At 40.8% G+C, this 25,567-nt stretch overlaps 1 protein-coding gene across 3 annotated transcripts in view; it reads left to right on the forward strand.

Annotated features, from left to right (window-relative positions):
- SPEN (spen family transcriptional repressor) overlaps positions 1–25,567 on the forward strand; it is a 96,711-nt gene that overhangs the window by 1,327 nt on the left and 69,817 nt on the right. For all 3 annotated transcript variants that reach the window (XM_055332548.1, XM_055332549.1, XM_055332550.1), the window contains exon 2: positions 23,627–23,947. In XM_055332548.1, coding sequence (XP_055188523.1) covers positions 23,627–23,947 — 321 coding nt within the window. The remainder of the gene's footprint in view (positions 1–23,626; positions 23,948–25,567) is intronic.

Genomic DNA, 25,567 nt, shown 5'->3' on the forward strand with positions numbered 1-25,567 from the left:
GGCTCCCACGAGCAGGAGGTGGAGCTGCTCTTTCAAACTTCCCGGAGCGTGTGTCGCGGCGGGATGCGGCGACGGGCGCTTTCGAGGCGCCTTCCGCAGCGGCACGTCGGCGCTCGCCCCCCGGGTGGAGCGTCTGCTGCCGCAGCGGAGGGTCCTCGGTGCCCAATGCTGGCCCGCCGCGCGTCTGTGATCGTCCTGGGAAACCGCGGTTCCCCCCGGCAGGCAAGACCCTGAAAGGGTTTTGAGTCTGGTTTTACTCTGGATCCCTCTTAGTCTCTAGAGAGTGAAGGCGCCTTTGGAGCGCCCTTGTTAGTGAGTCACCGCCACCACGGGAAAAATGGACCGCGCCGCCTGCTCCCGAGCAGCTCGGACAGGGAAGTGGAAGCGGAGGCCGCGGAGCTCCACCGTGTCGTTTAAATGGAGGATCATTGATGCCGTCGGTGGTTGCCGGTACTGGGGTGTTAGACCTTCGCCGCTGGAGCGCGCGTCTGCGCGTGGCCGCGTGTGAAAAGGAGCCGGCAATCGCGAGGCCATTCATAACCTGTAAAGCCGTCCTCGGCAGGGCTGGGGGGGGGGGGGCGCGCGCTTGCAGGGACTCTCCCGGTGTTTACTACGTGCTGCTGAGAAACCAGGCGAGGCCGGGCGGGGAGCAGAAACTCGCCTCCCCCCGGGGCTCGGTCGGGAAGCAGATGGGAACTTTCCCTCCCTGGCGCTGCTCCACCCGTTTGCCCCCACCCACAGCCCCGGCGCCCTCAGTGCTTTGGTGGGGAAAGCCGTTTGGGTGCAGGTTGTCGGAGTGGCGGAGCCCCGTAGGTGTGCTCGCTTTTGACTCCTTGCGGACTTCTCTCTGTAGGTCTCTCTCTGCCTGGGAAATTCGTCGGTATCGACGTGCAGACACGTGCATTGCAGCGTTCGCTTTGCTCCTCGGTGTTCTGGCCGGACGTGTCATTTCGCATTATGCACGTTCCAGAGACGCTGCATGCCTGCTGCTGGGACTTTGGCTCCTCACGAGATGAGGGGTTAGCGAAAGCAAAGAGGAGGAAATCGTCCGAGGGAGTTTGGGGGGGAGGTTTTGAAGGGGACGGTGCTGCGGTCCGGCTTGTGTGAATGACTCTCTAAAATGGCGGCCAGGACCCACTTTATGTGGGAATCAGCCGAGCAGATCTCAGAATGCACAGAGGGAGGAGGGGGCGGAGGATGCGAGCTGCCTTCGAAAGCGGAGGCCTGGAGGAACGTTACCGTATTCAGGAGGGCTTAGCGGGCGCGTTGCTCACTGACTGCGTTTAAAGGGGCATCTCGCCTATTGCAGAGCACAAGCAGATGCTACTGATAAAAGAAGATTATCTTAAGACTAAGCAGACCGTGTGTCCACCAAAGTCCTTTATTTTAAAAGAAATTTAGAATTTTGTTTGAACAAATGTCCTTAGCTCTTTGAAAAGGCAGTGCATTCTTAAGGGTTTAAAGAATGTAAAGGGTTTACAAAGAAAAATCTCCCCTTCACCCCTGACATCGGGATTCCTAGTTCCCATCCCCCCACTTCCCACCCGATCCCCAAGACAGGTAATCTCTATTTATGGCTGCTTGTTTATTCTTAGATATGTACAAGAAAAAAAAAAATTTTTTTTTTTTTTTTTTTGCCTTTCCCGCTGTGGAGCTAAATGGACCCTGTTTGGAGGGATTCAAAACCTTTTATCCCTATTGTAGAAAACGTTTTGTAAAATGTGATTGTTACTGGGAGGAAAACGAAATTTGAGTAATTTAAGTGAAAGGGTAAAAAGGTAATTGTACTAGAATGATAGCTCTGGAAGGAAATGGAAGGATACTCACTTGTAGTGTTTTCTAGAAATCGGAATGAGATAAACCCTATAATACCTTTTACCAGCTTTTTACACTTTTCCCTAGCTAATTACAACATTAACTAATAACTGTTTTACAGGATTAAGAGGTGTATATTGGGAATACATTACTTAAAACGTTTCCAAAATGATTATTCTTGTAACACTGATTAGGCTTTTGTAGTTAAGTATTTGGACTTTTTTTTTTTTTTTTTTAAAGATTAAACCAGACAGTTTTGGGAGCAGGGCAGCTTAGAGGCACTTTTGTGTGTGTTGGGGGGAGGGGTCAAACCCAAACCTTTTTTGTATTATTTATATTTTGATCAGTGTTTTTGGTGGAAAATAGATTGAGGGAAGGATGCTGATTTGGCTTTTTTCTTTCCGTACCAAAGAAAGACCAAATCTATAAAATGTAATCAGAGCATTTTCAAAATTTGACTTTATCTTCTTGAGATAAGAATAACATTTGTTGTGTTTTTATTCTTTACAGTTTTTGTATTCCAGTGGAAAAAAAAATAAGTGAGGACTATTTCTGAATCAGATTTTAGTTAACAAAGATCTGTTGCAGGGACTGAATTTGCACAATAGAGAAAGTCCTTTCCTTTGTATGTTAGCTGGGTTGAAGGGGGGAAGGGAGGAGTTACACAACAATTGGTTGCTGTCTTTTAGTTGTAAGAGAGAGAGGTGTGTGCAGAGATGATTCTTTGAATTAGAATGAGCGAACGAATAGAGCCCTTTAAAGAATATAAAATTCTCTATGTCTTATTTGCCCATTTTGAGTAAATCACGTATTCAGGTTCTTCCCATCCATTCCCAGTTTTGTAGAATATGTTAAAAATCATGCAGAGGTAGAGCAAGGTAGCCGCTTATGTAAAAATGTTGTCAAAGAATGAGACCTATTTGAAAATGTATTTTGGCTTTGCTAATTTTAAATGTCTTATTACAATGGTTTTCTGAGTTTAAATAGCTGGAATACATGTTATATGTTCATGTATTTGGATCTCTTTACTTTGGGGACACAGTAAAAATATAGTGGAAGAATTTCCTTGTCTTCAGTATTCTATAACTAGAGGTATTTTTAGACTTAAAACAAATTTGACTCACTCTAGCCTTACATCATTGCTACATCGTTTCTTTTTTAGAGCCCAGCCTGTTTCTATGTAGAAACAGCTCTGGCTTTGAATGTTACAATTTCGTTAATTATTTTCAGATGGGCTTTTGTACATTTTAAAAATAAAAAAAAAATTATCTTGAGAAATAGCACTAAAAAATTAATACAGAATGCTTGAAATGTTGTATTTTATTTCCTGAGTAGAATGCCTCTGGCAGATTGGAGGAAAACAGGGCTCGGTGCCAGGACGAATGGTGGTGTTTGACTTGTGGGGGACATGTTTTTCAACTACCTTTCTTGTAGATTCTTGATTGCTCAGGCATTGTATTGTTTGGAATGCTTATGAAGAGATTGCGGGCTTGATTTATGAGACACTTCTAATCCTGTAGAGTACTCATGCTTTGGGAAGATTTATACAGAAGTTATAAAGATAGTGGTAATGGGAAAGTTTTTCCAAATGGTCTTAAGTCTCACTTTCTCCTTACTTTGAAATTTTGCTTAAATTAAAAAAAAAAAAGTTTGAAACAGCTCGTGAAAACTAATATATGCAATTGGAGATGATATATGTGTATATATATATATATATTTTTTAAAAAGATTTTATTTATTCATGAGAGAGAGAGATGCAGAGACACAGGCAGAGGGAGAAGTAGGCTCCACGCAGGGAGCCCGATGTGAGACTCCATCCTGGGACCCCAGGATCACACCCTGAGCCAAAGGCAGATGCGCTTAACCGCTGAGCCACCCGGGCGTCCAGATATATTTGTTTTTACTTACAAGAATCTGTGGTGTTGGAGCTGTAGTTAACTAGTCCACAGTATTTAGAGTAAGCATTTTGTGGCCTGCAAATACTTGAGTATGTATATTTATTAAAATTGGGCTCCTGAATTTCCTTATTGGATGCTTTGTAATAAATCTTGTTTACGCTCTTGAAACAGACATATCTTAGCCTGCTGAACAAGGAGACAAAGTAATTTTCTATAGTTAACTTTCTAACCTTGATACTTTATTATTTCTTTTTTATTATTTGCCTTAGAGCTACTCAATTTTGAGTGAACGTAATATACCCTGTTGTGGAAACCAGTTAGAATGTTTAATCATTTTATTACAAACTGTATAATTTTTGTGTGCTACCTAACTGGTTTTCACTGCGTGGAAATCTACTTTGCCATGAAAAGATGTTCTCGGTATAATTTTACAGTATTAGAATATTCAGATTTTTTCCCCCTACATGTGTCTGGGTCTGCCAACTTGAAAATTGTAAACATCTAAAAAGAACCCACAAAAGAATATCTCTATAAAATTCTCACTTAAGTTTAGTGAATTCTTGGCTTTAATTATTTGGGAGTTCATTTTGAATATAGAGATAAATTGAAGTTTAGCATAGAGATTTTTTTTTTTTTAAAGATTTTATTTATTTATTCATGATAGTCACACAGAGAGAGACAGAGAGGCAGAGACACAGGCAGAGGGAGAAGCAGGCTCCATGCAGGGAGCCTGACGTGGGATTCGACCCCGGGTCTCCAGGATCACGCCCTGGGCCAAAGGCAGGCGCCAAACCACTGCGCCACCCAGGGATCCCTAGCATAGAGATTTTTGTTGTAGAAGGAGCAGTTCCAGTTCTTAAAGTTAAGGAGTATTTGTGGGAAAATTCAAATGGGAAACACTATTATTTTTCCTATTGCTTGTTTTGGTGCTAGGTTTTTAGTCCAGCCTTAACCTCTGGAGTTATGTATATGTCTTTGCGTGTTAAATGCAGAGTTTGGGTAACTTGAGAGTTTTGACAAATGGAATGAAGATTTTCTGATTATAGCTTGTATTGACTTTGATTGTTACACTGTGTGTAAACGTGATAGGAATGTATGTACTTTTTTGTGCAATACATTTATAGTTCTTTGATTCTTAAAATTGGCCGATTTATTTAAACCTTCACTCCATTTTATTCCTTTGATTTGAAAACTAGGACATTTGTACTCTTTTAAAAAACATCTTGTATTTTAGGGGTGCCTGAGTGGCTCAGTCGGTTAGGTGTCAGACTCTTCATTTTGGCTCAGGTCATGATCTCAAGGTCCCGGGATCAAGCCCCTGCGTGCAGCTCCCTGCTCAATGAGGAGTCTGGTTGGGGTACTTTCCCTCTGCTCCTGTCCCTGCCCATGCTTGAGCTATCTAATAAATATATCTTTAAAAAATTATATTTTACAAAATGACATTTGGCATACAGTGACTTGTGTCTTTTATAAATCATTAAATTGGTAGGTGGTACATTTTTTTGTCTCAGGCATTTTTAAAAATTATACTAGTACACTGTCTACAGTAAAGGCACTTTTTCCATTTAAGATTCCTTAAAAATCACTTTGTTTTTGTTTAAATTTTCTTTAAGATTTTATTTATTTGAGAGAATGCACGTACATCTGTGTGCATGAGCTGCGGGGGAGGGACAGAAGAAGAGAGTTGAGGGACAAGGAGAGTGTCCCCGCTGAGCTTGGAGCCCGTGGAATGGCTCATTGCGGGCTGGGTCACAGGATCCCAGGATCCCAGGATCCCAAGATCACGGCAGCAGACAAAATCAGATGCTTAACACTGAGCCACCCAGGTACCCTGCAGAAGATTCCTTCTGACTTCATTTCCATGTTTGCAAATCATTTATGCTCATCACAACTTGGAAAATAAAGTAGCTATTACACATGCTGCTAGATACTTTAGTGTATTAATAAAGATGCATAGATATTACTATTTTGTAGTCTAAAAATTCTACTTTGGAGAATTTTGAGTATATACAAAAAAAAGAAGAATAGTAGATGAATCCCATGTACTCGGCATTCAGCCCAAACAACCATCAGTTGTGGCCTATCCTGCCTTATGAAGAGAAATGAAGCAAAGGAGGGGATAGAGAGTCATGAGGATGGGGGGAATAAGTACAGCCTCCTTGAAAAGATGGTATTTGATACACCAGAATGAAGGCCTGTCCAGACTTAGATCCACTTCTTTCTTAGTGGTGTTATTTTCTTATTTAAAATGTTTTGAAATACAGTTCATGATATGGTACAAAGAATTCCCACATCTCCTTCCTCTAAATTCCTTAGTTGTGGGATGCCTGGGTGGCTCAGTGGTCGAGCATCTGCCTTCAGCTCAGGGAATGGTTCCGGGGACTTGGGATCTAGTCCTGCATTGGGCTCTCGACAGGGAGCCTGCCTATGCCTCTCTGCCTCTTTCTGTCTCTCATGAATAAGTAAATAAAATCTCTGGGGAAAAAAAAAAATCCTCAGTTGTTACCAGTTTGCAACATTTGCTCCCTTACTGTCTCTTGTCTTTTTGTGGCATGCTATCCTGTTACCCTTAAAGTCTCTCTCTAGTACATATTTTACCCAAACAAGGACACTCTTCCGTTGCATTTCATAGTCTTCCCAGTCAGGAAACCAACATTGGCACAGTTATTACTGCCCAGTCCATAGACCCCATTGAAATGATGCCAGCCATCCCAACAATATTCCTTTTTTCTTTTTTGATCCATGTATTGCTGTTTATGGTTGCATCTCATCATTCTGGAACAGTTTTCTCAGTCTTACCCTAATTCTCATGTGCCTGATAGTCTTATAAAACCTAGGCCTGGGGATCCCTGGGTGGCTCAGTGGTTTGGTGTCTGCCTTTGGCCCAGGGCGTGATCCTGGAGTCCCAGGATCAAGTCCCATGTCGGGCTCCCTGCATGGAGCCTGCTTCTCCCTCTGCCTGTGTCTTTGCCTCCCTCCCCCTCTCTCTGTCTCTCATGAATGAATGAATGAATGAATAAATAAATAAATAAATAAATAAATAAATAAATAAATAAATAAATAAATAAATAAAATATATGAAAACAAAACAAAAAACCTAGGCCTTTCATTCTGCAGGATGGCCTCCACTTGAGCTTGTCCGGTGTTACCTCATGACCAGATGAGGGCATGCGTTCTTGGCAAGAATACCACAGAAACGATTCTGTGCCCATCTCAGAGTAATATATAAGGAGGCAAACAGTGTGGATCCATCCTACCACTGGGGATATTAGTTTAACTTTGCTCACTTGGTCAAGTTAATGTCTTTACTATTTACCCTTTGTATTTGATTTTCATATATGCACATTATCAGTACTTCACATGTTCCAATACATGAGGATTCTTTCTAACTTCTCCATTACATATTTGTAAATTTTTTCGTAGACGATGAGACACCTGACTGCTGTTACTCTTAGTGTTATTTACTCAACCAGTTCTGTTCTCAGTGTAGCTAATAGACCATTCTGTTGCCTTCCTGCTCCATTTCCACCCCCCCCCCCCCCCCCCAACTCTGGGCACATCACCCTTGCTGCCTCTGTTTCACATCCCCCCTCTCTCAACTAATTTCTTTGGAAACCAACATTTGAGGGTGAGGAACAAGGAAAGGAAAGGAAGGTAGGACTTGAAATGACTTGCATGTTTTTGCCCCTGATTTTTTCTTTCCTAGGAGACAGTTTGTGGATCAATACATTCATCTCTCTCTGGTTTAAAGCAGATCTAAAGCTACCTGACTCTTAAAATTGTAGTTTTGGTTCTAATTCCACCATTGCCTTAGTGACATGAGCTTAATCACTAGATCAGTCTGAGCTTTATTATGTGCTGAGTCACGTAGAAGAGGGGAGGAGAGTCACACAGAAGAGAAAGGAGTTTGTTTCTTAGAAAATATTAGGAATCATCATTGCTTCATTTATTTATTTGGTTGTCAGTCACTCACTTTCTATGTTATCTAAGCAAAATTTTGCCCGTGCCCTACCTTCTCATAAACCTCACTGACCTTAACTTTTTTTAAAAAATTGAGTTATAATTGATACTAAAAACTAATGTTATATAACATAATTTGATACTTGTATATATTTCAATGTCTACTAGATAAGTCTAGTTAATACCTGTCACCATACATAGTTAAAATTTTTTTGTTTTTTAAATTTTTTTAAATAAACATATATTTTTAGAAGATTTTATTTATTAATTCGTGAGAGACAGAGAGAGAGAGAGAGAGAGAGAGAGAGACAGAGAGGCAGAGACACAGGAAGAGGGAGAAGCAGGCTCCATGCAGGGAGCCTGATGCGGGACTTGATCCTGGGACCCCAGGATCACACCCCGGGGCAAAGTCAGGTGCTAAACCATTGAGCCACCCAGGGATCCCCAATAAAAATAGATTTAAAATAGATTTTACTTACCTGTTTGTGAGAAAGAGAGAGAGAGAGAGAGAGAGAGCGAGCGAGAATGAGCAGGGGGGTGGAGAGCAGAGGGAGAGGGAGAAGCAGACTCCCTGCTGAGCAGGGATCCTGACTCAGGGCTTGATCCCAGGACCCTGGGACCATGACCTGAGCCAGAGTCAGACTCTTAACCAACTGAGCCACCTAGGTGCCCCCCCCCTTTTTTTCCTGTGATGAGGACTTTTTTTTTTATGATTTTATTTATTTATTCATGGGGGGGGTGAGGGCAGAGCAGAGAGAGAAACAGGCTCCATGCCGGGAGCCCGATGTGGGACTCGATCCCGGGTCTCCAGGATTGCACCCTGGGCCACAGGCAGGTGCCAAACCGCTGAGCCACCCAGGGATCCCTGTGATGAGGACTTTTAAGATTTACTTTCTTAGCAACTTTCAAATAAGTAATACAATATTGTTAACTGTAGTTACTATGTGGCATATTATATCCCTGTGACTATTTTATGTTAAGATTTTATTTATTCATGAGGGACACAGAGAGGGGCAGAGACCTAGTCAGGGAGAAGCAGGCTCTCTGCAGAAAGCCTGATGTGGGACTCGGGACTCGATCCCAGGATAATGCCCTGAGCAGAAGGCAGAAGCTCAGCCACTGAGCCACCAAGGCATCTCTTCCTGTGACTATTTTATAACTAGAAGTTTGTACCTTTTGACCCCCTTTCTTTTTTAAAGATTTTTAAGAAACCGTTGAGCCACCCAGGGATCTCCTTGACTGCCCTTTCTTTTACTCATTTCACCCTTCTGCCCCCAGTCTGTTCTCTGTATCTGTGAGCTTGTGAGTTTTCTTGTTTTTAACATGCTACGCAGAAATGAGATCATTTGGTATTTATTTGTCTTTCTCTGATTCATTTAGTATAATGCCCTCAAGGTTCATCCACCTTGTCTCAAATAGCAAGACTTCCTTCTTTTTTATGACTGTTTAGTACTCCATTATGTATATACATACTACATTTTCTTTACCCATTCTTCAGTCCATGAACACTTAGATTGTTTCTGTGTCTTAGCTGTTGTAAATTATGCTGCAGTGAATATGGGGATCCATGTATTTTTTTTTTCAAGTTAGTGTTTTCATTTTCTCTGGATAAATACCCAGAAGTGAATTGTTGGATCATATGGTAGTTCTATTTTTAATGTTTTGAGGAACCTCCTATTGTTTTCCAAAGTGGCTATACTCAACATTTTTTCCCTCTCTTCGGATATACTCTTGGTCCCTTCCAAGGGATTCCTTAATGAGTTAAGACCCTTATTCTTTGGCACAAGCCTTGGAATGTTTGTATTATTTTGAAGTAGATTCTGGACATCTTACTTTTATCCATAAATATTTCAGTATTTATGACTACAAGGTAAGGATTGTTTAAAGAGATATATTCCTATTTCAAATATCTAGCCACTATTAAAGTTTATAACGGATTGGTTTTTTAAAAAATTTTTTGTGTAGTCAAAAATCTTTTTCTGAACTCAGACTCTATTAAGGGCATACCAATTGTAATTGGTGGTATGTAATTCTTTAAAAATTTTGTTAAAACAACTTAAAGTTGGGGGGCACCTGGGTGGCTCAGTTGGTAGAGCATGAGACTCTTGGCCTTGGGGTTGTGTGTTTAAGCTCCAGTAAATTTAAATTTTTTTTTTGAGGTTTAATCTGCATATAGATTACTTAAAGTGTACTTAAAGTGTAAAGTTCGTTGAATTTTGAGAAATGTAGGCATCGTTGTAACTACCACCCTAGTCAAGATATCACAGTTTTTTGTTTTTATTTAAGATTATTTATTTATTCATGAGAGAGAGAGAGAGAGAGAGAGAGAGAGAGAGAGAGAAAGGCAGGCAGAGACGGTGGCAGAGGGAGAAACAGGCTCCATGTAGGAAGTTTTTTTTTTTTTTTTTGCAAGATTTTTTTTTTTAGTATTCCACTTTTTTTTTTTAAGATTTTATTTATTCATTCATGAAAGAGAGACAGAGAGAGGCAGAGACACAGGCAGAGGGAGAAGCAGGCTCCATACTGGGAGCCTGATGTGGGACTGGATCCCGGGACTCCAGGATCGCGCCCTGGGCCAAAGGCAGGCGCCAAACCACTGAGCCACCCAGGGATCCCCCAGTTTATTTACTTCTTGATGAATATTTTGCCTATTGAAGTCTTTTAATATATAGGTTTTAATCTTACTCTCTCTTTACAACTTAATTTGTTGCAAACCAGGTTGATTATTCTATAGTTTCTGACTGTGAATTTTGCTGATTACATTCTTGTCCATGGGGTGCCTGGGTGGCTCAGTCAGTTTGACTTTTGGCTCAGGTTCTGAGCCTTGGGGTTATGGGATCCAGCCCCTAGTTGGGCTCTGCGTGGTGTGGAGCCTGCTTGGGATTCTCTCTCTCCCCCTCCCCCCCCCAAAAAAAAAAAACAAACCAACAAAAACACTTTTTGAGGTATATGTTAATATCTCACTCTTTGTTCTCTGATGTTTTTTTTAAGATTTTATTTATTCATGAGAGACACAGAGATTGAGAGGCAGAGACAGAGGCAGAAGGAGAAGCAGGTTTCTTGCAGGGAGCCTGATGTGGGACTTGATCCTGGGACTCCAGGATCACGCCCTGAGCGGAAGGCTGGCACTAAACTGCTGAGCCACGCAGGGATCCCGGTATTTGTAAAGTTTTAAATAGTTTTAAATTATGTTGCAGTTAAATTTTTTTTAAATAGTGTATATGTAAAGTGTATAAGGATATACTCTAGTTTTTCTCATCACTCACATCTATTTTTCTCGTAAAGTAACCCTGTCCACAGTGGTTTTTGACATAGATCATCCTTTCAGCATTTATTTGCTTTGTCATTCTAAAAGTAGATGTATAAAAGGAACTTACCATCACAGTTTAGGGTCTCACGGAGTTATGATATTTGATTTTCCTTGTGTTGATCATATTGAAAATTTTGTTGTGACAGTGTCTTTCTGTTTTTTTCTGAATGTTTTGTTATTCCTAAAAGATTTTTTGTTTGTAGAAAAAACTTTTTATTTCTAGAGATTATAACTAATCAGATTAAAATGTGGACTGGGAAAGTTTGCGTATTTAATAAAATGATTGACATACAGGCTATGACTTTTTTTAAAAAAAATTTTATTTATTTATTCGAGAGAGACATAGGCAGAGGGTGATGTAGGCTCCTTGCAGGGAGCCTGATCTGGGACTCTATCCCAGGACCCCTGGATCAGGACCTGAGGTGAGGGCAGATGCTCAACCACTGAGCCACGCAGGTGTCCCAGCTAATGACTTTTTTAAAGATTCTGTTTATTTTTTTATTTTAAAGATTGCAAGCATGAACAGGGGGAGGAGCAGAGGGACAATCAGACTCCGTGATAAGCATGGAGCCCCACACAGGACTTGATCCCGTGACCCTGAGATCAGGACCTGAGCTGAAATCAAGAGTCACAGGCTTAATTGACTAAGCCACCCAGGTGCCCGTGACTCTTTTTTTTTTTTTAATTTTTTTATTTAGTTATGATAGTCACAGAGAGAGAGAGAGAGGCAGAGACACAGGCAGAGGGAGAAGCAGGCTCCATGCACCGGAAGCCCGACGTGGGACTCGATCCCGGGTCTCCAGGATCGCGCCCTGGGCCAAAGGCAGGCGCCAAACCGCTGCGCCACCCAGGGATCCCCCATGACTCATTTTTTATATGGATTGGGTTAATTCCTTGCCATGGTTCTTTATTGGGAAGCAAAAGTTTAAAAAAAACATTGGAATTAAATAAAGAAATCCAAAGACCTTTTAAGATTGAGGAGTGATAAAGATCTCATTTCCCAAATCTAGGCATAGAAGTAGTCTTCAAAGATTTTACAAAGATACTCATAGTGGAGTAAAGAATATGGGATTTATGTAATTACAAAAAGGTGGGGTCGGGGTGCCTGAGTGGCTCAGTGGTTGAATGTTTACCTTTAGCTCAGGACATGATCCCGGTCCTGGAATCGAGTCCCGCATCAGGCTCCCTGCGAGGAGCCAGCTTCACCCTCTGCCTGTGTCTCTGCTTCTCTCTGTGTATCTCTCATGAGTAAATAAAATCTTTAGGAAAAAAAAAAGTGGGGTCATGTTTTTGTCTTCTGTTTTATTTTAGCAACTATATTATATGAAATAAGGATAAAAGTCACTGGTCAAGTGAAGTGTTAGAAGTATTCAAAAGTTTCCCAGAATCAATGTTTAACTTATTGTTTTACCAAGAAGCAAGTTATAAGGTTATTTTTTTTAAAGATTTTATTTATTTATTCATAGAGAGAGAGAGGCAGAGACACAGGCAGAGGGAGAAACAGGCTCCACGCAGGGAGCCCGATGTGGGACTCGATCCCGGGTCTCCAGGATCACACCCCAGGCTGCAGGCGGTGCCAGACCGCTGCACCACCGGGGCTGCCCGCAAGTTATAAGGTTAAAAGTGAATTTCTTCTCAGCAATTTTAATAGTCCTGGTTAGCTAAGTAGGAAGCATGTTTTCAAATGTATTCATGCTAGCTACTCTTGATGTGGATTTTTGCTATTATTTGTTCTCTTGGTTTCTGCTTCTTCAGCTTTGTTCTCTCTAGGCTTCCCTTTTGTTGATCAGCTTGCTTTGCTCCTTTTTTTCTTCATCTGCTTAATTTACTGTTATTATGAAATCATTAATTATGATCATTTGCATTCTATTTAGTTATACTTGAACTTTTCCCAGAAAAGTACTGTGTAAATCAGACACATTTATGAGGTTATTCATGAGTATTGTGAGCACAAAAGTCCAAATTTTAACTTAGTGGTCATCGTGTTCCTGTATTGTGTTTTGGTTCCTGTAGGATAGACCCGTCTCTCCTGTGCTCTAGAGAGAAGTACTTCATGAAATATTTCTAGGATTGGCTAAAAGATCCACTCTTCCTATTTGATCTCACCAGTAGGATCTAAAGATTATAGAATCTTAGGAATTTTTTCTCCCCCTAATTGGATAATCTGTCAGAGGTTTATGTATCAGTTGAGCAGTTTTATCCTTTTATTAAAAATAGACTTAAAATAATTTTTTAAAGTAAACTCAGTGACCAACGTGGGGCTTGAACTCAGGATCCTGAGATCAAGAGTCATGCTCTACTGACTGAGCCAGCCAGGCATTTTACTTAGTAAATAGGTTCTCACTAGATTGGTGTAAAATAATGCATATGTGTATATGTGTATTTTTTCACTGAGGTAATGATACCTGTAATAGTTCTGAAGAATTTGTCATTCAAGGCTTTGCTGAAAACATTGCTTTTCTCAAGAGTTAGTCATCAAATTTTCATGTACAGGATTCTAGGCACTCACCATAGATTCAGTAAACAGATGAGTATAGTTTTGTTGGTTGAATTAAGCTTGTCGTTGGTCTTTCAAGTTTTCTTAAATCCTCTGAATTAGAACCAGTAAATAGTTTTTCATATGAAAAAAAGTAATCTATTATGTTCATAGCAGCCTTATTCACAATAGCCAAAAGTTAGAAGAAGCCATAATGTTGATGATCCATGAATGGATAAACAGAATAAACAGATATTAAATTTGTGATAAATAGAATACATACAATGGAATATTACTCAGCCTTAGAAGGAAGGAAATTCTGACTCATGATACAACATCGACAAACCTTGAAGAAATTATGCTGAGTGAGGGAATTTTACATTTATGTGGATTCCTCATGTGTACGCCTATTAAATTTTATTTTTTTCAGTTTTAAAAAAATATATGGTGGGGCACCTGGTGGCTCATTTGGTTAAGTGTCTGATTCTTTTTTTTTTTTTTTAAGGTTTTATTTATTTATTCATGAGAGATACAGGGAGAGAGAGAGAGGCAGAGACACAGGCAGAAGGAGAAGCAGGCTCCATGCAGGGAGCCTGATGTGGGACTCGATCCTGGGTCTCCGGGATCAAGCCCTGGGCTGAAGGCAGGCGCTAAACCGCTAAGCCACCCAGGCTGTCCAAGTGTCTGACTCTTGATCTCAGTTCAGGTCTTGATCTCAGGGTCTTGGTTTCAAGCCCTGCATTGGGCTCCACACTGAGTGAGGAGTCTACTTTAAAAGCAAAAACTAACTATATAGATAAAATTTTATTAGGTGAAATAAATCCCAAAAGGTCAAGTATTATATTATTCTAGTTACAGGAAGTACCTAGAGCAGTCAAATTCATATAGACAGAAAGTGGAATGGTGGTTTTTCTTTACAGTTATAAGCAGTGTTGCAGTAAGCAATCTTGTATAGTTTGCAGACACCTGCAATTACACATGCATGATCAATCTTTGTGAATGGAATTTCTAGGGATGTGTACTTAGTTCTTAATCAGTACTATGAAATTGTCTTACTAAGAGGTTTTTCTGACTTACATTCCTACAGTGTTATAAAAGTGCCTATTATTTAGACTAGTACCTAGGTATTATGAAAATTTAGGGTTTTGTATTATGTTACCTTTTTCAAACTTTTGATTTTCAAAATTTTGAGTGAAATTAAGCAGCTTTTTTGAGTGTATTTCTTTTGTTTACTATCTGTATATGTACATATTTTATTTATTTTTAATTTTTTAAAAGATTTTTTATTTAGTCATGATAGTCACACAGAGAGAGACAGAGAGACAGAGACACAGGCAGAGGGAGAAGCAGGCTCCATGCAGGGAGCCCGACATGGGATTCGATCCCGGGTCTCCAGGATCACGCCCCGGGCCAAAGGCAGGCGCCAAACCACTGCGCCACCCAGGGATCCCTAATTTTTTTTTTTTTTTCAAAAGATTTTATTTATTTGAGAGAGAGCAAGAGAAAGAGCACAAGCAGGGGGGGATGGGTAGAGGGAGAGGGAGAAGCAGACTTCCTGCTGAGCAGGGAGGGTGTGAGAATCATGTGGGACTCGCTGCCAGGACCCTGGGATTATGATCTGGGCTGAAGTCAGACTTTTAACCAACTGAACCACTCAGGGTGCCCCTAAGATTTTATTTTTAAGTAATCTCTGTACCCAAGGTTGGGCCTGAACCTACACCCCAGAGATCAAGAGTCACATGTTCCATCAACTGAGCTAACTAGTGCCTCCTGTGTGTACGTACATATTTTTTATATTTATTTACTTAAGATTTTTTTTAAGATTTTATTTATTCATGAGAAACACACACATGAAGAGAGAGAGAGAGAGAGAGAGAGGGAGGCAGAGACACAAGGCAGAGGGAGAAGCAGGCTCCACGCAGGGAGCCTGACGTGGTACTCGATCCCGGGTCTCCGGGATCATGTCCTGGACTGAAGGTGGCACTAAACCGCTGAGCCACCCAGCCTGCCCTAGAAAAGATTTTTTTTTAATTTTTTTAAAATTTATTTATGATAGTCACACAGAGAGAGAGAGAGAGGCAGAGAGACACAGGCAGAGGGAGAAGCAGGCCCCATGCACCGGGAGCCCGACATGGGATTCGATCCCGGGTCTCCAGGATCGCGCCCTGGGCCAAAGGCAGGCGCCCAACCGCTGCGCCACCCAGGGATCCCCTAGAAAAGATTTTTTAAAAATATTTTTTATATGTTTATTCATGAGACACACCCAGAGAGAGAGAGAGAGGCAGAGACAGTAGGCAGAGGGAGAAGCAGGCTCTCCACGGAGAGCCCAGTGTGGGACTCAATCCCAGGACCCCGGGATCACGCCCTAAACCGAAGGCATATGCTCAACTACTGAGCCACCCAGGAGTCCTGAAAATATTTTCTTTATTTGAGAGAGCAAGAACACAAGTGGGAGGAGGAGCAGAGGAAGAGGGAGAAGCAGACTCCCCACTGAGCAGGGAGCCTAATGTGGGACTGGATACCAGAACCTTGAGATCCTGATCTGAGCCAAAGTCAGACACTTAACTGACTGAGCCACCTAGGTGCCTCAGTATATGCATATTTCAAAAGAACTTCATATTCAGGTATTTTGCCTGTTTTTTTTTTGGGGGGGGGGCTTGTCTTCCCTGATTTGTCAGAACTGTTTTATATTTAGGAAAACATTTATTTGTCATGTATTACAAGTATTTTTGCCCAATTATCTTTTGGCTATATTTTGCTATTCAAGGAACTGTAATATTTATTTGGTTTCTGTGTGTGTTTGTTGTTTTTTTTTTTGTTTCTTTTCCTGGAGACCACACAAAGCTGTTCAAATTATAACTATTGAATTTGTGGAAGCATTCTAGAGTAATGCATTTAAAAAGTCACATCGCACTTAGTAGGTACATGTATACATGTACATTCCAGAAGACAACAAATAGAATTTATGTGGTCTTTTTCTTTATGATATAGAGATTTTACCTCGTGCTGTCTTTCCTAGACCCAAGATTATATAACAAATTACTATTATTACTATTATTTGCCAGAGAGATAATGCAAATTGGCACACTATTACAAATCATTCCTCCTATCTTTTTCCACTCTTCTCCCTGTCTCTCCAAGTAGAGAAACATCTCTCAGTACCCTGAGATACTGTGATACTAGGGCTGTGGGGTGACTGTCTTTTGCTGGCTTTAGGGATTCTTTGTCTTTTGCTGTCTTTATTATTTGTACTTAGGCAAAAGACAGCAAGATTAAAAGGAGGGGCAGCCTCTTGAGAGGCGTGGCTCAGCGGTTTAGGGCCGCCTTCGGCCTGGGTTGTGATCCTGGAGACCAGGAATCGAGTCCCATGTTGGGCTCCCTGCATGGGGCCTACTTCTCCTTCTGCCTGTGTCTCTGCCTCCCCCCCACCCCCCGCTGTGTCTCCATGAATAAATAAATGTTTTTTTTTTTTTTTTAAAAAGGACTATATTGATTTAAAAATAGAGAGAGTGACAAAATATGAGAGACTCACAACTCTGGGAAATGAACAAGGGGTAGTGGAAGGGGAGGTGGGCGGGGATAGGGTGATTGGGTGACTGACACTGAGGGAGCACTTGATGGGATGAGCACTGGGTGTACTATGTTGGCAAATTGAACTCCAATTAAAATATATATATAAAATATAAAAGCTCATTTATTTATTTATTTTAGATTTTTTTTTTTTTTTAAATTCATGAGAGACACAGAGAGAGGGAGGCAGAGACATAGGAGGAGGGAGAAGCAGACCCCATCCTAGGACTCCAGGATCACGCCCTGGGCCAAAGGCAGCCGCTCAACTGCTGAGCCACCCAGGGGTTTCAAAATTTTTTATTTTAAGTAAGCTCCACACCTAGTGTGAGGCTCGAACTTACTTACGACCCTGAGATAAGAGTCGTGTGCTGTACTGACTGAACCAGCAGCCAGACACCCCTATTTTGGATAATTTTTAAATTGACTCTTAAAAAGTTAGAAGAGGGGCACTTGGGTGGCCCAGTGGTTGAGTGTTTGGCTTTGGCTTGGGTCATGATCCCGGGGTCCTGGGATCGAGTTCCGCATTGGGCTCCCTATTGGGAGCCAGTTTCTACCTCTGCCTATGTCTCTGCCTCTGTGTCTCTCATGAATAAATAAAATCTTTAAAAAAAACAACAACAGGGATCCCTGGGTGGCGCAGTGGTTTGGCGCCTGCCTTTGGCCAGGGGCGCGATCCTGGAGACCTGGGATCGAATCCCACGTCGGGCTCCCGGTGCATGGAGCCTGCTTCTCCCTCTGCCTGTGTCTCTGTCTCTCTCCTCTCTCTCTCTCTCTCTCTCTCTGTGACTATCATAAATAAATAAAAATTAAAAAAATAAAAATAAAAAAACAACAAAACACAAAAAGCTCAGAAGAATACAGTGTATGTTGAACAATTTAATATTTTTAAATGTTGAACCTTTTTGACCAAACAGAAACTTGTATTGTTTTTTGACTGTTTTTAAAGACAAACCTATTAAATAGTTACGTACTGCAGCTTGTAGCAAACACAGTTCCTTTCTTTTTAACCTAATTTCTTTATGGTCTCATTTTATTTTTTTTAAAGATTTTTATTTATTTGTGAGCCCAACTGCTGAGCCACCCAGGTGTCCCTATTATTATTATTATTATTTTTAAAGATTTTATTTATTTATTCATAGAGACACACACAGAGAGTGAGAGAGAGGCAGGCAGAGACACAGGCAGAGGGAGAAGCAGGCTCCATACAAGGAGCCTGACGTGGGACCTGATCCCGGGTCCCAGGATCACACCCTAGGCTGAAGGCAGTGCTAAACCACTGAGCCACCCAGGCCGCCCTTATTTATTTATTTTTTTTAATTTGGGTTTTTCTAGCCTTCTCAGTATAGGAGAGTAATGTAGTTATAATACCTGATTGAGTTCTTCTTTGTTGAACTGGAAGATAAATTTGTGTCTTGTTTTCTAAGTGTGCTCCCCTTAAATAAAAATGATAGAGGGGATCCTTGGGTGGCGCAGCGGTTTGGCGCCTGCCTTTGGCCCAGGGCGCGATCCTGGAGACCCGGGATCGAGTCCCACGTCGGGCTCCCGGTGCATGGAGCCTGCTTCTCCCTCTGCCTATGTCTCTGCCTCTCTCTCTCTCTCTCTTTTAAAAAAAAGAAAAAAAAATGATAGAGATGGTGAGCCCACGCTTTGGAGGAAGAAGCATGATTTACTTCATTCTCTATTTGTAATCTATACATTGATTATTTGGTCCCTCTTTCAGTATTGTAATTAACTCTTTGTTTTTCAGTACATGAGCTTAAAAAATTTGCTTCCCTGTATTCTTTGGCTAACTTTTTTTTTTTTTAAGATTTTATTTATTTATTCATGGGAGACACAGAGAGGGGCAGAGACACAGGCAGAGGGAGAAGCAGGCTCCTCGCAGGGATCCTGATGCGGAACTTGATCCCGAATCCCAGGATCATGACCTGAACTGAAGGCAGGCACCCAACCGCTGAGCCACCCAGGCATCCCTTTATTATTATTTTTTTGTTTTGTTTTTATCCCTTTATTATTATTTTTTAAAGATTTTATTTATCTACGAGAGATAGAGAGATGCCGAGACACAGGCAGAGGGCGAAGCAGGCTCCTCGCAGGGAGCCGGCTGTGGAACTCAATCCCAGGACCCTGGGATCATGCCCTGAGCCACAGGCAGAGGCTCAACCACTGAGCCACCCAGACATCTCTTTTTAATTTATTTGAGATAAAGAGAGCACAAATGGAAACAAGCATGGGAAGGTGCAGAGGGAGAGAATCTCAAGTCTCCTTGCTGATGGGTGGAGCCGAAATCATGATCTGAGCCGAAATCAAGAGTCAGATGCTTAACTGACTGAGCCATTCTGGTGCCCCCCCATCCCTTTTTTAATAGAAAAACCTATGTGACTATTTAAGATTTTATTTATTCATAAGAGACACAGAGAGAGAGGCAGAGACACAGGCAGAGGGGGAAGCAGGCTCCATGCAGGGAGCCTGATGTGGGATTCCATCCGGGACCCTGGAACCATGCCCTGAGTCAAAGGCAGAGGCTCAACTGCTGAGCCACCCAGGCATCCTGCAACCTTCCATTTAGTGATAAACTTTGTGAGTGTGGTAAATATGTGTAATATAACATTTATTTTAACTACTCTTAGGTTTATGATTCAGTGGCATCAAGTACATTCAATGATATATATAACCATCACTACTATTTCTAGAATTTTTTCATCCCATACAGAAATTCTGTACCCATTAAGCAGTAACCCCATTTGTAACCCCATTTCCCTCTTCTCCCTGCTCCTCATAACCTCTGTTCTACTTTCTATCAATATGAATTCATCTGTTCTAGGTAACTCCTATAAGTGGAATCATAGGGGCACCTAGAGGGCTCAGTGTCAGTTAAGTGTCTGCCCTGGGCTCAGGTCATGATCTCAGGGTCCTGGGTTTGAGCCCTGCATTGGGCTCTACTCAGCAGGGAGTCTGCTTCTCCCTCTTCCTCTGCTCCTTTTCCCCCTTCACTCCCTACTTGTACTCTCTGTTCTCTCTTAAATAAATAAATAAATACATACATACATATATACATACTCTTTAAAAACATAATCATAAAAAAAACATAATCATAAGCTAACTGTCCATTTGTGTCTGGCTTATTTCATTTAATATGATGTCTTAGATTTTTATCCATGTTGTAGCATGTATCAGGACTTTGTTTCTTTTTATGTCTTAATATACCATTCCATTTTATGTATATTTCACATTTTGTTTAATCATTCCTTGGGTTTCTATCTTTAGGCTATTGTGAATAATGCTGCGGTGAACATTGGTGTACACGTATCTATTTGAGCCCCAGTTTTCACTTCATAAGGAGTGATATTGCTGGGTCATATGGTAATTCTATGCTTTAACTTCTTGAGAAAATGCCAAACTTTTCTATAGTGGCTGCATGATTTTACAGTTCCCCAAGCTTGTACTAGATTTCAAATTTTTCTGCATTCTTGTCAACACTAGTTCTTTTCTTCCTTTTTCTTTCCCCCTTAAATAGCCTGGTGGTTATGAAGTGGTATCTCATTGTGGTTTTGATTTGTATTTCCCAAATGACTACTAATTTTGAGCATATTCTTGTTTATCTGCCACCTGTGTATCTTCTTTGTTGAAGTGTTTTGGCTATTAAAAAAAATGGGTTGAATTATAAGATTTCTTGTATTCTAGATACAAGTCCTTTGTCAGATATACTGGATGATATTGTTCAGTGTTTGTATGGAAAGAAAAGAACCATTCCAATTTCTAATAAATGTTTTTCTTTTCTTTTTTTCCAAAGATTTTATTTATTTATTTATTTATTTATTTATTTATTTATTTATTCAATTTATTTATTTATTTATTCGAGAGAGAGAGTGTGAGAGAGAGAGCCCAAGCAAGGCCGAAGGGCAGAGGGAAAAGCAGACTCCTATTGAGCAGGGAGTCTGATGCAGGACCTGATCCCAGGATTCTGGGATCCTGACCTGAGCCTGAGGCAGATGCTTAACCAACTGAGCCACCCAGGGTGCCCCTCTAACAAATGTTTTTCCAAATTAAGAAGATCCGTTCAGGGCAGCCCCGTGGCCCAACGGTTTGGCGTCACCTTCGGCCCAGGGTGTGATCCTGGAGACCTGGGATCCAGTCCCACGTCAGGCTCCCTGTATGGAGCCTGCTTCTCTCCCTCTCCCTCTGCCTGTGTCTCTGCCTCTCTCTCTGTCTGTCATGAATAAATAAATAAAATCTTAAAAAAAAAAAAAAGATCTGTTCATTACTTTAGTAACAAGTAATGTTGTTATTTCTAGTTCAGTTACCTGATGAAACTAAATTTTAGGATTATGTTTCCCTTGTAAGAGGTAATAACTTAAATCATACTGGAGGATGTAAAGAGAAAAGTTCTGCTTTCTGATAATGTCAGCTTCAGGAGAAGTGTAAAATTATGATTTGGGGTTGTCAGCAAATAAGAATGCTATATTTAAAAGTGCTGTGCCTGCCTTTCTAAAATGCCAGATTACAAGTACATAAAGTATAGTTAACTCCTAATGAAATTTGTAGAATTTTCATGACTTACAAAATTCCAAATCATTATATTTCTCACATGTATCTTCCAAATATAAAAGGTGCCCTAAAATTTTTCTTTTGCAGACATAGTAAGCATTTTTCTTCCTTTGGAATAAAAGTGGGACCATATGTTCTGTCAAAAGATTTGTTCAAATTTATTAATTTATATGAAAAACAATCTTAAATATACCTAAATTATAGGTTTTAGTAGTTGTAACCTCCTGAAAAATTTAAATAGCAGAAAACTGCATTAAAAAATTAGACTATCACTTCAGGGGTACCTGGGTGCCCAGTTGGTTAAGTGTCTGACTTCTGACTTGGCTCAGGTCATGATTTCAGGGTCCTGGGATGGAGCCACAGCCCCATGGCAGGCTTGCACTCGAGGGAGTCTCCTCCCTCTGCCCCTCCCCTGGCTCTGCTTTCTCTCAAGTAAATAAATAAAATCTTAAAAAAAAAAATAAGATTGTCACTTCAAACAGATACACAAAATAATTGGATTTATTTTACCTTCAAGTCAAGAGTGTGGGATCATCTCATTTTTTTCAGTAGGATGTTTACTAATGAGTTAAAATCTGTAAAGTAGCTTGTTTTAGTTACAAGTTTTACTTTAATAGACACTAAATATTTCTTTTTTTAAATTTTTTTGACACTAAAGATTTCTTTTTTTTTTTTTAATTTTTTTTTTTATTATTTACTTATGATAGTCACAGAGAGAGAGAGAGAGAGAGAGAGGCAGAGACACAGGCAGAGGGAGAAGCAGGCTCCATGCACCGGGAGCCTGATGTGGGATTCGATCCCGGGTCTCCAGGATCGCGCCCTGGGCCAAAGACAGGCGCCAAACCGCTGCGCCACCCAGGGATCCCGACACTAAAGATTTCTAAGTAACATTGAACAATCTTAGGTTTAGTATCCTGTTTTATTTTTTTTTTATTTTAAAATTTTTATTTATTTTATTTATGATAGTCACACACACACAGAGAGAGAGGCAGAGACATAGGCAGAGGGAGAAGCAGGCTCCATGCACTGGGAGCCCGATGTGGGATTCGATCCCGGGTCTCCAGGATCGCGCCCTGGGCCAAAGGCAGGCGCTAAACAACTGCGCCACCCAGGGATCCCAGTATCCTGTTTTAGAATGTAATAATTTCGGGACACCTGGATGGCTCAGGGGTTGAGTGTCTGTCTTCGGTCAGGGAGTGATCCCAGGGTCCCAGGATTGAGTCCCATATCAAGCTCCTTGCATGGAGCCTGCTTCTCCTGTCTCAACCTCTCACTCTGCATCTCTCATAAATAAGTAAATAAAATCTTTAAATATATATAATAATTTCTACGACTTCTGATTCATTTCAGCTAAGTGTTCTTAAAAGGTAATTTAGTAAATATTTAAGAAATGAGAGCAATAAAATCTTTGTAAATTTTTGGGGCCCTGGCTGGCTTAGTCAGTAGAACTGTGACTCTCTCAGGGCTTGAGGTCAAGCCTCGCATTGGGTGTAGAGTTTATTTAAAAAAAAAAAGAAAAAAAAAAGGTAAATATTTGCCCCATGAAAGAAAAATGTGAGGGTAAAAGCCATTTTAAGTGTCACTTTGCCAGGCACTTGGGTGGTTCAGTGGTTGAGCACCTGCCTTTGGCTCAGATCTTGATCCCTGGGTCCTGAGATTGAGTCCTGGATCAGGGAACCTGCTTCTCCCTCTCCCTATGTCTCTGCCTCTTTTTCTGTATCTCTCATGAATAAATAAAATCTTAAAGAAAAAAAAAAGTCTGGATGCCTGGGTGACTCAGCGGTTGAGTGCTTGCCTTTGGCTCAGGATATGATCCTAGAGTCCCAAGATAGAGTCCCACATTGGGCTCCTTGCATGGAGCCTGCTTTTCTCTCTGCCTGTGTCTCTGCCTCTCTCCCTCTCTGTGTCTCTTATGAATAAATAATTTTTTTTAAAAAGTCACTTTGCAACTCCTCCCACATACATAGATTATGTAAAGTGTCTAAGAAACAAATTTTCAAAAACTGGAGAATAATTGTTATGCGATAATAATGTTTGTTTTATTTTTTCCAGATATGGACGTGTGGAAAGTGTCAAAATTCTCCCCAAGCGGGGATCTGAAGGAGGAGTGGCTGCTTTTGTGGATTTTGTGGACATCAAAAGTGCACAGAAAGCTCACAACTCAGTCAACAAAATGGGAGATAGAGACCTACGCACGGATTATAATGAACCAGGCACCATTCCGAGTGCTGCTCGGGGATTGGATGATACAGTTTCCATAGCATCTCGTAGTAGAGAGGTTTCTGGGTTCAGAGGAGGTGGTGGAGGGCCTGCTTATGGCCCCCCCCCATCACTTCATGCACGAGAAGGACGTTATGAGCGGAGACTTGATGGGTAAGTTCCAAGGTTTCTGTAGGCAGGTATTTTGTATTTGATATGGTGAGAAACAGAAACTCATATTTAGGGGCCCCAGATGGATTTAAAGTTTTGGGCATTCTCAATGTTTCCTATTTTGGGTTGGAAACGGAAGTGATTTCTATCCCAGTGGCTGGTATCTTGTGGAATCGTAGAGGATATTTCCTGCAGCTGGTTGGATATCTACTCCTGAGATGTAAAATGGTGGAAGATTTTGTATGGCAGTATCATTTTTGGAGTTACCTGTCTTCTAGAATTAATTATTCCTTCTCTTGGATAATGTGAAGGCCTTCCTTGGATATATCTCTGCTATCTGATGGAGCTATTTGGCTACAGATTTTGTGGTTGTACTATATGGAATATTTCTGGAATATAGCCTACAGATTCTTTTAGAAGTTGATATCTGCTTCTCAATTTTCACTACATGAAGCATACAAACAAATTGGATTGTCACAAAAAACCTAGCAGACCATAATGATTCAACCGCTTGGATTCTACAAACAATAATCTGGAAATCTGTTCTTGGATGAAGAAGAGTGAAGGCAATGTTTGATTTTTTCCATTTTGGATCTACACAGTTTCCATGTTGGAATTATACTCCTTGATGGAATGGGGGAAAATTGAGATGATGAATGTTTCTAAATCCTGGAATATAGCCATTCTTTTCTAATTGCTGGAATGTATGGGATGTCATGCAGTCAAGATTCCATTAGCCCAGGGGAAGAGGATTACTATTTTGTTTCTTAAGCAAGTTGCTGTCCAGTTAAAGATACTTTAGCCTTGAACACATGGTGACGATCAGTTGTGGATACAGCAATCAAAACTGACTGTGCTGGATGGCTACAAATGTGAACTAATGGGGAGCAACTGTTCCTTCCTCATTTGGTGGAATTGTAGAGGATATTTCCTCTTCTGTCAGCTGCCTGATTCCTACTTAGGGCTGGAAATTTTTATGAATGTGGATGAATTTATAATTGTCTACTATTTCAAGAAAGAAGTCTGGGGGTTTGAGAGTTACAGTTTGTCTGGGACTACTTGCTTCCAGTGGAATTATTTTATCTGGTCACTAAGATTTTTTTTTTCCTTGTGGTTCATCTAAATATCATTTGACACCCTTGCCCATTAAGAAGGTGGATTACCCCCGTAAGAGGGGCCAAAATTGGGGAAGTTATGTTCACAATTCTCTCCCTAGATTTAATTGGGATTATAGGTCGTGTTTCCACACTTGGAAAAGGTTGGTATGTCCTGACCTGTGTATATTAGCCCCTCTCCTAACCCAAGTCAAACTCTTTTTTCCCCCCACTAACTCTAGAAGTATTTAGTACTAATAGATGAATCAAAGAATAGCTATTAGATTTCAGCTCTGCTAGCTCTTGTGCCTGCCTTCTGTATCTTCCTAATGGATAAGAACTTTGCATATTTATAAAATATCAGCTATAGCAGTAATTCTCCTAGAACTATTGCCTGTTGCTTGTTATTAATAGCAGCTTTTTACCAATTAACATTTGATAGGGTGCTAATTGAATTATTTGTGAAATTTTCTCTTAAATCTCAAAGGAAACCCTGTTGTTTGTTAGAAATTGAAATATCTATCCAAAT

The sequence above is a fragment of the Nyctereutes procyonoides genome, unplaced genomic scaffold, assembly GCF_905146905.1.
Source record: "Nyctereutes procyonoides isolate TBG_1078 unplaced genomic scaffold, NYPRO_anot_genome, whole genome shotgun sequence".
NCBI lineage: Eukaryota > Metazoa > Chordata > Mammalia > Carnivora > Canidae > Nyctereutes > Nyctereutes procyonoides.